Here is a 12,196-nt window from a genome sequence, read left to right as displayed (position 1 = left end):
AATTGATGGAACAAGTTTATGGCGATGATTGCCTATCCCGTAGCAGAGTGCACGAGTGGTTTCAACGTTTTCAAAGTGGTCGTGAGGACATAAATGACGATCAACATGTGGGCCAATCAAAAATCGTGATCACCGAAAATTCCATCGAAACTGTGCGTGAATTCATCAACAATCAGCCGAAATCATCATTGAAATTGATGGAAATGGAATTAAACATCTCCAAAACATCGATTTATCGCATTTTGATCAAACATTAGGGAACGGTTTGTTCCCTCATTGATCGACGTTTGTGACCGATTATTTGACCAAAAATCACATTTTATCCATTAACCACTCGCCGTATTCACCTGATATGGCACCGTGCGACTTCTACCTTTTCGGAAAAATGCATTTGCCCATGAAAGGAAAGCGTTATGCAGACGCAGCTTGCACCGGCATACTGGCGGCCATACCGGCCAACGAGCTAAAACACTCGTTCGACATTCTTTTGGATCGTGCAAAAAGCTGTATTGAAGCAGAAGGAGACTATTTTGAAAAAAATAAATTGATTTTGCCGAAAAAACCATTTGGTCTGATTTATTTTTAAAAAAGTCCTGTTTACTTTGGAACACACCTTGTATATTTGTCTATCGTGGTCTATATGGGAGATCTAGGTTGTGGAATCTTTTTAGTCATCTTTGACAGAGAGTGTAGTCTAATAGACCTAGTGCTAATGCGTTGTCATGTCTTGTAGCCTATTTACTTGTATGTACTTCTCAGCATTTGAGTTTATGACGAGATGTATTTTAAGATCTCTGTGTATGTCGAGGTTGATCGTATACCAGGGAGCACCAGTTATGGTTCGAAGAGTCACAGACTGATATCGCTGCAATGCACAAGTCCATACTGCCTTTAGAACTGTCTTGTAAGGTCGTATTTTGTCCTCAAGGCTTAGTTGTGAGCGTGGTCCTAAGAGCCAGTAGATTTTTCTTGACTTTGCCTTACCATGGGGGAGTCATTTAGTATCACTTGGGGACACCATTTTTTTTTTAAAGGCAAAGACGCTTTAGAACTGCATATGTTTAAAGAATTCCCCACTAAAAGCGGTTTTCTCGGAACGCATGAAACATTTCTCGGAAAGCCTACCATATAAATTGTGTAGAGCACAGTCCAAATAATTGCCATTGTTCTCCATCTGATGTCAATAATTCATCTGAAGTGCGCTGCACCTTGAAGGCTGTCTCCTCCTACAACACGTACTAAGATTGGCGCATGCGTGACGTTCTGCCAGCGCGAAGTAGATCGTCACAAAGGCAATGTGGGTGCGTGGTTTGGGTCGTTGAGCCTGTCAGCCAGTCAAGCACTTCATTTTATACCAATATTTGTCCCATCGCCGCAGCTATGACTAATTAGCCATGAGAGTGAGCATCGGACACGGGAACTGGCGAAGGCCGCTGACACAACAATGAAATGAACAAAGAATTGCACTTCTATAACGCGCGCCACACAATGGGGCAAGGTTATCAACTGGCCCGATCGCCTAATCAAAATGTGACTCAGTGAGTTTCCATAGTGATAACGATAGCTGACCTAGCCGAGACATACATGAAGGCGTGGACTGGGCTGGACTGGACTCGAAACGACTTGGTTCGGGCTGCGTCACTTCCCGGTGTTTAATCAAAATTAATTAGATTAACACTTATTGTTGTGGTGATTGGTGTGTTGGCTCTGGGTTGAGATGGGAATGGGAATGGGCTTGGTCCCAGTCAATTGCATAATTATGACATACTCGTACTATAAATCTGCTAGTTGTGCCTCTGATATTTTGCGGTAAAGGCACCAGAGATGCGCAATCAAAACTGTCTTCATGGCACACTGCTATTTGCTCTTGTTGTTGCTGTGACTGATTTGTTGTTGTTGTTTTTTTTTTTTTTTACTTAAAGGGGTTGGTGAGCAACCCAGAGCCATCATTTAGTTGTTTACGCTCAGACAGCCGGGCACTTGTTGTTATTGAAGCCGTTGATAGCGAGCAGCGACATAACACGCTGAAAGTGATGCAACGCAGCTCGAACTTAAGATGCCCTTTACACAGCTCTATCACCAACAGTGGCCTAATCTCAGGACCCCAATAACTACATTGTATATCAGTTAAGCTTTATGTACAGTGGCGAGCATATGTGGATACGTGTTTACCACTTTTCATCTATTATGCCTATGAAATCTTTAAAAATGCATCCATCCATGTAATTCTTTTTTTTGTTTTTTTTTATTAATTTTAGTTTAATAAAAAAATAGTCGCTGTTTTTAAAAACACGAAAAAGGCAATGCATCCACTTATGCACTTTTTCGATTTTTCATTTTGCAACACATTTTTTGAAGATTTCTTAAGCAAAATCCGGGATTTCCCAGCATACTACTTATTGAAAAAGCAGAGTAACTGATTCCTCTTGTTTCAAAATTTTATTATTCCTACATATCCACACTAAACCAAAAATATCGGGAATTTTTGATAACCAAAATGATAGAAAAGCCAAAAACATATCGGCACGTCAAATCGCTAAGTCACTTGGAATTTGGCACTTTAATAGATTTCCTTTTTGCATAAGGTATTTGAATTTCGGATCATTATTTTAAGTTTGTTCAAATTATTTAAGAAGAGAGTGGGACTTCTACAACAGCAGGATAGGGCATTCGAGGCGAAACGAAAATGAAACGAAATTCTACAGAATGTGCTGGAAAAAGTTACTTGCGCTTTTTTTTCAATCTCTTTCTCTATAAACATGTCAGTAGGAAGCATTTTTAATTTGTAATGATTTATGAATGCAGTTCGTTTAAATGTTTTTTTTTTTTTTTGGTGTTTACTTAATATGCAATCATGACATTTGTTGAACCTATTAGGCAAACCTGTGACCTATTGACCGACAAGCTTACTTCATTTAACACTTAACTGAAACAAAATGTGCTAAATTTAAAAGTAAAGGGCAGAAGGAGGTGTGGCAGACCCCACAAAGTATAAAAATTTTGATCAGCATGACAAGATGAGTCGATTTAGCCCTGTTTGTCTGTCTGTCCGTTTGCCAGTCGGTCCGTATGAACACCTAGGTCTTAGAGACTATAAGAGCTAGAGATCCCAAATTGTCCCAGATGCCTCATTTGTTGTTGTTGTTGTTGCTTTGGCTCGACTCTGTACCGCTCACGTGCTCACACACAATCACAATTCCGAAAGTGCAGGGGACTGTTTTTAATCGACTTTAAAAAGGAGGAGGTTATCAACTCGTCTATACTTAAAATAATTTTTGTATTTGAAAGTTGATGATTCCCGTATGGTCCCGAATAGTAAATTTGGTTTAGTTCTGACAATGGTATCCATGAGAAAACTACCTATAACATACCTCATTTAGTCCAAATAACTAATAATTAAATTCCTGAAGAGGATGCTGTTACTTCAGAATCATCCTCGAAACACACAAAGTCACTTTAAATGAAAAAAAAAGGCATTCACTGCACTAGTTCTGGAGTCGGTTTTTTTTTTGTTAACATTTTACTTGTTTTCTATTTTATTAATTTTGTTCAATGTCTATAATTATCATACACATGTATTGCAGAGTCGGGGCACCCCTTGTGTTTAAAGTGTAAAATTCTGTAATATATTCTCATTATTTTAAGTTATTTACGTTGTATTTATAAAATGATATGTTTTTCCCATTGCGTGCAATTTGTGAAATACTATATACTTATTTAGTAAGCCTTTCCATTCGTCTGAGTGCGAAGCATCCGAACAAGAGAATGTTCATTCATTCCTCAAGCTAGGAAGGAGATGCAAAGCACTCCTACCCACACTATAAAGGCTAACTTTATTAATTTTGGTTTGAGATTTTGGAATTAAAAAATATATATATTTACATTAATATTCGTTATATAAATGCTAAGAGGTTATTAAGCGAAACGCCCACCAAATAACGCTTCAATTTTTTTTTTTTTTCATACAGTATTTAATTTTATCATATAATTACAAATTAAAGTATAAATTACATTTTACAATTACTCGCATGAGCAGGAATACAAAATAAATAAAATTAATCCCATACCATTGCTAACCGTATTTTGTTATTCACAGAGCTTTTTAGTTTTATTATTATTTCATCAAAATTTTGCACGATTTCTATTTGAATATGTTGTTTCTTATTTTTGTGGACTTTGTTTTTTATTTTTCTGGTGGCATTAGCATTGGCGCTTTCACCTCTCAGGGCTCAAGCCACTAACACATTGATGCATTTTCAATCAAAATCTTTAATCAACATGTTTCGGGCACGCTCTCGCATATTTTTGGCTTGCGACATTGAAGCGTACAATAACAAAATGTTTGGGAACTAAATTGTTAGTGTTTTTTGTTTTTGATTTTGACTTTTTGTTTTGTTTTAATTATAGCGCAATATTTAAATTTATTTGTTATGAAATGGCATTTCTTTCACTGCCAGCCGCCACGTCAGCTCAGTTGAGCACACAACTCTAATACTAATCTCTTGACTGATAATACATTCGATTGCAGGGCCGACTAGCTTTCGATCTCGTTTGACGCGAGAGCAGCTGCCTCAAGGATGGCCCTGTGCTGTCGCATCTGATGGTTGTTCAGATTGCTGACGCTCTGATAGCCCCGCTCACAGTACTCACAGATGTAGGGCTTCTCACCCGTGTGCACGAGTATGTGAGAGTTGAGATGTCCCCTCGTGAAGAACGCTTTGTCGCAGCGATCGCATTTGAATGGTCGCTCCATGCCCTTGTCGTGGGACCGCATGTGGGTGCGCAAATCCGAGCGAGTGGGCCAACTTTTCTGGCACTTCTGACACTCGAAAATGCGGGGCTTCGATTCGCCAGTGTGGGTTCGCTGATGGGAAATGAGTTGGGTGCGCAGAACAAAGCGACGATCGCAGAGCTGGCAGGCAAACGGACGCTCCGTAGAGTGCATTGATTGCATATGATAGCGTTGACTGTGCCTCGAGGCGAAGGTCTTCTGGCAGATGTCGCACTGATAGACCAAGCCATCGCCCAAACCATGCACCGAGATCATATGAAGCTTGAGTTGGAAGTTGCGAGTGAATTTCTTTTCACATTCGGAGCAAGGGTGCCGCGATTTTGGATCCCTAGACTTTGTTGTCGACTTGCTCGGACGTGTCGGCTTTTCAGTTGGTGTTGGAGTCGGTGGTGCTTCCGTTTTCGTTCCTACTTGGACAAACGTACTCGTATGTGAGGAGTCATTGATGTTACTGACATCTGGCTTGCTCTCGATCTGATATGCTGGCGAGCAGAGATCCGGAGCAGCCTCAAAAGTATCCGACACATGCGTGGGTGTGTTCAGAGTGCTGTGGCATTGCCAAGCATAGCTTGGTTCAACGTAGTTGCTCTGATAGACATCGTGTGGACTCAATGTACCTATATTTCGAAGCAGCAGATTAGAGCTAGCTTACGTAATCGTCACTCAGCTCAGCTACTTACCAAAGCCAATTGGCTCCGTCAAGATGAGCGGAGCCACACAGGCGACCGGCTTTGGCAGCTGGTTCAAGGCCTGTGCCTCCAGATGATCCAGGCTGCCCACTTCTCGTTCCAGACATTCCAGGACGTCATCGAGAGCAACAGCATCACCTTCAGCCACGGTGCGACACCATTCCTCATGCCTGGCACGCAGCACACGATCCGCCTCTTCGCAGCGTTGACGAAATTCTAGGGCCTCACGCACGCGCCGCAAACACAGCTCGCAGATGGCATCACTAAGACCATCGTTGGGCTCCATTGTTGGCAATGTCGGCGCCAGGGCCAGTAGCTCGACACTCAGGTTTTGCTCATAGATGTTGTAATAGAGAGGCGGCTCCTCCAACAGACAGCAGCGGCACACAACACCGACACTCATTTGATTCAATATCGAGAACATGATGGCTTGGACATAGGCCTAATACTACCGGGAAAAATAGCGTCCGTTCGCTTAGTCAGTTGCTGGCCGTCTGACTGCGGCCGCCGTCACCATCGTGCTGGCGTAGCGTCGACGGCGGCTAGGCACGCGATAGCCCTTGACCAAGGCCATCCCATGAAGCGATAAGCTCAGACAAGACGAAATATTACCTACAGACGCGTCGAATCTTAAATTCCCTTTCATAAATTCTTGAATGTTTTATTGCAAAAAAGGACACTCTTGGATTAGAGCAATTACAAAAATGAGAGTATAGAGCGGGTGGCTCCTGAGGCAATTATTTGATTTACTCAACATACCTTTATCACGCTGGCATCTTCTAGGCTTCGAGTTGAGATCCTGGGCTCATAAGAGATGGACGTAGACCCCCACTACGTTTCGGACTCTGATCAACGACACACTTGCTTACGAAGGGCACTCCGGTATCGGGCTGGACACATGGACTGTCAACGTTTGCTAATTTCCATTTTCATTTTACTAATTGATTACTTTAGCAGGCGGTAGATCTGCTATCGCGACAGCGGCGAACTCTGAGCTCTGATAAGGCGATATTCTCTGCGTAAGATTAACACATCGTTATATTTGGCACGTCGCCATCTCGCTTCGGGTGGTCGCCAGCACAGCTCATGATGTCCGAGTACTCGCGCACTGGGGTGCCGTTCAATGTGCCATGTTTGACTGCTGCCTGCTGCCTGATGCCCGCTGCCCGCCTCTGCCTGTACCAGAAATAGATTAAGGCACATCGTTATCATGGTTGGGCTTTGTCTTGAGAGGGTTTCCCGTTCTGTAAGGCGGCGCTTGTGAATTGTTGTATTCATACTCGATTGAAGGCTTGTAAAACTAATGCAAGGATTCATCGAAATGAGATGGCATGGATACGATTCCGTGTGAAATTTTCTGCTCATTCGATTTATACAGAGAAGTACTTATGCTTATATCTGAAGGCTTTTAAAACTAATGCAAGGATTCCTCGAAAAGAGATGGCATGGATACGATTCCGTATGTGAAGCATTTACAATTGAGTTTTAGCTTTAATAAGTAAATAAAGCAACTTGTTGAATGAGAGTTTTAAATAGCGTATAATTGTATATAAATTAATATACCATTGTTAGAAGAAACTCATTCGTTCATTAAATACGAAGCTAATAGATGAAGTGATGTTAAGTAAACCTTTCAACATATAATGCAATTCACAATTTTATGCCTTCAGACTTAAGAACGCACACAATCACCACAGGTTCCATTCCAAGGGTCCAATCCAATTCCCTTCAGATCAGCCCTAGTCTTCATTCCAAATGCAAGAAATTGTTGAATATGATCAAATTGTTTGCCTACTTTGAAAAACCGCAAGAGTTTTTGTAAGTTTCTCACTTCAGACGGTACTCTCCACAATACTTTATCTTTTTGGGACATGAATGGTTTTGGTGGCAATTTGTAATCAAACGCAATTGTCCTTAAATAATATATTTGCCTCTATATCTGTTTCACTAGTGCGTTTAAAAGTCACATCTGACCAGTATAGTTCTCAGTGGTGCAGGTCTGGAAATTTTATTCATTTCACTTCTCCCATAATTATTATATTTTTTGTGCCTTAATGAACATCAACGCAGAAAGCGTGTTTTTACAGTCTTACTTGTACAATTCTGTAAGAGAGGTCTCATTTGTAATAATGTCAAACTGCCGATTCGCAAAATAATAATTATAGAAATAATAACAAAAAATTAAAATCTTCTTCAGGACTTGAATACTGCAAATTTACATTGAAATTGTGTCCATGTGTGAGTATGTGTTCGTCCAGATTAGAGTTGAGCCAAAGGAGCAACAACATTTATGGCTTTAACTTCATTTAAAATTGACCCATCACGATGGAATTTGGCATACAAGGCATCTCTGTGCAAATAATCTCTGGGATCTAGGTGCTTATACGAACAGACGGATAGTCACCATATGCCATGCCACTCTTGTTTTATTTTACAGAGTACTAGTCTTCTGAATTTGAAAAGCGCAGACCCGGAGTGAAATTTGCTCCATTTGTTCGCTCTCTGGCCGGGCAGGTCTACGGGTAATGAATAGCAATCTAGCACACAACGATATTTTAGACTCGGAACTTAACGTTTTATAGTTGACATTCCCATATTTTGTAGAAACTGAATACAACTGAATTTAGTCATCAGATCAATAACGTATTATTTGTTTAAAAATTTACATAGAATCAGAGGAAGATGCCAGAAGCATTAGTTGGATATTGCATGATTGATCTGGTATATACTTTCACTCTGTTGCTGTTCTACTCGTGGATGCAAGTCGATCGCCGCCGCTACGAGGACTTAGTTTGGCATACATATTTAGACTTTAGGGAGCATCGACCACGCCCCTTTACCGACTATAGCGAGAGGTTGCTGAACGTTCTTCTCATAGCTTGCGTGATCATCTATTATATGCTCTATCGGCTGCGCGAGTACTTGAGTGCCCAAAAGGAGGAATATACACGACAGCAACGAGAATACGAGGACCTGTTCAAACTGGAGACGAACTTTATGATTCAATTGCGGGCTCACGGCGTAAGACTGAGCGATACATAGGATCCCTTTTGTTTGGTGTGGCTGAAGGTCTTCATTTTGTTGAATCAAATCAAAGCGTCTTATTAATGCCAGTTATTCTGTTTCTTTACAGAGTTAATGCTGATCTACACATTATATGCGTATATATAGCTCTCTACTGCTCATCACTTAATGTCGTTGATTGCACAAAATTAAATTCAACTATAGAAGCGCTTCTGTCCAGCAGCAACACCTACTCAATTACCATACCATGCCCCCATACCCCCATACCCCCACACCACAGTACCCCATCTGGAGGCTGCGTACTAGGCATCCAGCCCTCTCCGGTTCGGTTATGGTCGGTCAGTCTCAGTCCTCGGGCGAGTTGAATGTGCCAGACTGGCATTACTACGCGCCATAGCAGCATATCGTTGTCGGCTATATGGCGCATACAATACTTCCAATAGTTCATTGTTTGTTTGCATATTTTTATAACACAGAAATACATACACACACACACACACAGGGCACCAGATCATACCGTCTGCGTTTGCTCTGTTTGAAATAAATTGTAAATGATTTTTATTAAAATTTCCGCTTAAAGTTCTCAGCCATATTTCGTGTCTCTCATTCTCTCTCAAAGCTGACTGCGTAGCATTTTTTGTCGAGTTTGTCGCGTGATTTCAAATTTATTTTGCTTGACAAAATGATAACATTGGTTTGATAAAATGAATTACACGATTTCTAGAAAGATTCCTTAATTGACACACGAGACTTTCTGGAATCGAGAAATTCCTCACTCTACACTTTCTCGATCTCTGATTTGAATCCTAAGTACGAGTATGTACTATGTGGGGGTATATGTCGCTGGCTGATAGTACAGTTTATTGTTAAGCAATTATAATTAATTAGAAAACTACTAATGCCTGTAGAATAAAACCAGCAGACAGTTGAGCACTCACCAAGAAATATTGAGTTCCTTAATTATACTTATTTTAGTATTTTCTCGTAACTACAAGCTGCTTGCGATTAAATATATATTCGTAATATAACATATCTGGCTTCTATATTTCTCTAATCGATTGTGAGTTGTGTAGCTAGTTTTCTTTTTAGTCAATTATTATTTATTATCTTTTTTATTTGATCAACAAAAATCAAGCGTAATATATAAAAAAAAAGTATTCAAAACTATAATTAATTTTACTTTTATAGCAACATTATTCAAAAAATATCAATAATTTCCAGAAACTTAAAAGTATAATGAAGATATATAGTGTTCAATAATTTTATTTTTACAATATAAGAAGATTTGAATCGATTAAACTCGATTTTCTTAGGCTAATAAGCAAAATGAAGGAATATATGTGAGTATTCAAGGAATAGAATGAATAATTGTATGATTTTTAATTGATTTTGTGTGGTCTTTGTGTGCTTTATAAAAGGTATCTCGTCGTTATTTAATTCATATTAATTGTATTTATTGATTCGTTATTGTTTAAGCTAATGGAAAATATCAGCATTAATGCCAAAATATGACAGATATTAAACAAGAAAGGAATGCTAAAGTCGAGCAGGCTCAACTCTTAAATACCCTGTACCACCCCACAAAAAAGTAATTAAATTAATTAATTAATTTAATAAAATTAATTAACTAAATTAATTTAATTAATTAACTAAATATTAACTAATTAAATATAAAATATTCCATGCATGCATACATACATTTACATCAGAATCGTGCCTTATGCGTGTCTGTGTACTTGTACATATGTATGTATGTGTGCATTGGGCCTGGTTATATGGCTATAACTTTCTTTCCGATCATTCTATCATAATGAAACTATACTATACTATACGGATATATAATTACTAACCTAATGTGACTATCAAATTTTAGTTCAAAATTCCAAGAATTACGGGAGTTATAGAAAATCGTTAATAGGGGGGGGGGAGTGGGGGGGGGGGGGTGGATCAGAAAAAATGAACAAACTCGTCCTTTCTCAGTCTCAGGAGAATCTGTATACCAAGTTTGGTTATTCTAGCTCTTATACTTTCGGAGATCCTTGCGTTCATACAGACAGACAGACGGACAGACAGACGGACAGACAGACGGACAGACGGACATGGCTATATCGACTCGGCTTGTCATGCTGATCAAGAATATATATACTTTGTGGGGTCTACCAAGCCTCCTTCTGTGTGTTCCATGTGCACTCGCACAAAACTAATATACCCTTGTACCCTTTGGGTACAGGGTATAAAAAGACGTATAGTAAATGCAAAATTGTGATATATTGATGACAATATTTGATTCAAAGATAATGGTATTGCTACTCTTATAGCTTGTACTCAAATGGTAAAAGGAGTTCTTGTATAATTGGCTTGTACAAAAGGTAATAGGAGTATTCTGCGAAATGAGGAGACAAAACGAGTGGACATGTCCGTCCGGATGAACGCCAAGATATCGTAGATGACAAAAGAAATGTATGTAAATTCCTCAATGCCAATACTTTTTCTAATTCTCTATTACAATTTTTTTCTAAATCTGTTAATCCTAAGAAACGTTGTCGTTATTTCTTCTTTTTTTACGCGAATATTGCTTGTCTGCAACGTTCCATCTTGTTAAATTTTAAATTTTTGTTCAAGAGTAATGAAACACAGGTACATAATTGTTGTTTTGCATCGTGTTTAATATTTATTGCACCCTTCATAGAAATTCTCTGGAAAAGTCACAATGGACATTCCCATACGACACCAACGAAGCGAACAAACCAAATCGCAGCTAGCAATCGCGAAGACGGTGAAGAAAGTGCTGCCAGCGCGATTAATGAGCGAAAACGCGACCTTCAGACTTGTGAGCTCACACACGCATAGCAAAACCAATACTCTTAACAGAAGCAGAAAACATACATTGTATGTACATCGTTACAGCAACACCAAAAGTGGATAAAAACAGGTATAGGAAAATTAATTTTCCCGAAAATTGTAAACCGCCTTAAACCGGTGCACAACTGCAACGGCAGCTATGGCAGGTGAGAGAGAGAGAAAGAGAGCAGCAACAGGTGAGCGAAATGAGCGCGCGAGAGAGCATGCGGAGAGTTGAGAGCGCGACGTAAACTTCAATTTCATTTCCATTCGAAACGTTGCGGCGACTTTGTAGAAGCACCTACAACTTTCTTTCTTTCGTGGCTGGCGGCATATTTTTGCGATAATAAATTCATACACATCATCAACAAAAAAAAACCAAAAAAACTGCAACAATAGCAATCAGAGGACGCAATCAAAGACAATTTACAAATGTACAAAAGGCGCGCTAAAGTTGCCGGCGCGCTTGAACTGAATTTTTTTAAACTAACGTAAAACGTTTCTACGTAGCGCAACGGCAACTGTTACGGCACGTTAACAGCAACGGCGACGACTTTGACGTAAGAGCATTAACAGAGGTGTGCGCAATGTGCGTTTTTCAGTCCGTAAGGCGGTCTCAAACATAGCGGTCGATTGTCGCTTGGCGGTCGTGAGTAAACGTCGTCGGTTTGTAACGGTCATGCAAAACTTAAAATACTAAGTATATTGCGAACGAATTTGTGAAAGAGAAATAATGACGGAAAGGAGAATGTGTGTGCTTGGTGTGATATAATTTAATAAATTATTTTTATACAAATTTTGTGAGAAGTGCAATATTTCGTTGCAAAAGAAAGGCTTTAAATATTTATAA

The 12,196-nt window shown here is 39.6% G+C and overlaps 1 protein-coding gene across 1 annotated transcript; it reads right to left on the bottom strand.

Annotated features, from left to right (window-relative positions):
- Positions 1 to 3,950: 3,950 nt before the first annotated feature.
- Positions 3,951 to 5,962, bottom strand: LOC115624791 (zinc finger protein 184). Its single transcript, XM_030519634.1, has 2 exons — positions 5,473 to 5,962; positions 3,951 to 5,409 (listed from the first exon to the last, which is right to left on the bottom strand). Exons 1-2 carry the CDS (start codon positions 5,903 to 5,905, stop codon positions 4,535 to 4,537), a joined length of 1,308 nt encoding a protein of 435 aa, XP_030375494.1. The 5' UTR covers positions 5,906 to 5,962; the 3' UTR covers positions 3,951 to 4,534.
- Positions 5,963 to 12,196: the final 6,234 nt, after the last annotated feature.

This window comes from Scaptodrosophila lebanonensis, unplaced genomic scaffold (assembly GCF_003285725.1).
Source record: "Scaptodrosophila lebanonensis strain 11010-0011.00,11010-0021.00 unplaced genomic scaffold, SlebRS2 tig00000061-arrow-pilon, whole genome shotgun sequence".
Taxonomy (NCBI): domain Eukaryota; kingdom Metazoa; phylum Arthropoda; class Insecta; order Diptera; family Drosophilidae; genus Scaptodrosophila; species Scaptodrosophila lebanonensis.
Note: the sequence above shows the minus strand (reverse complement) of the source record. Positions and strands in the feature narration are given on the sequence as shown.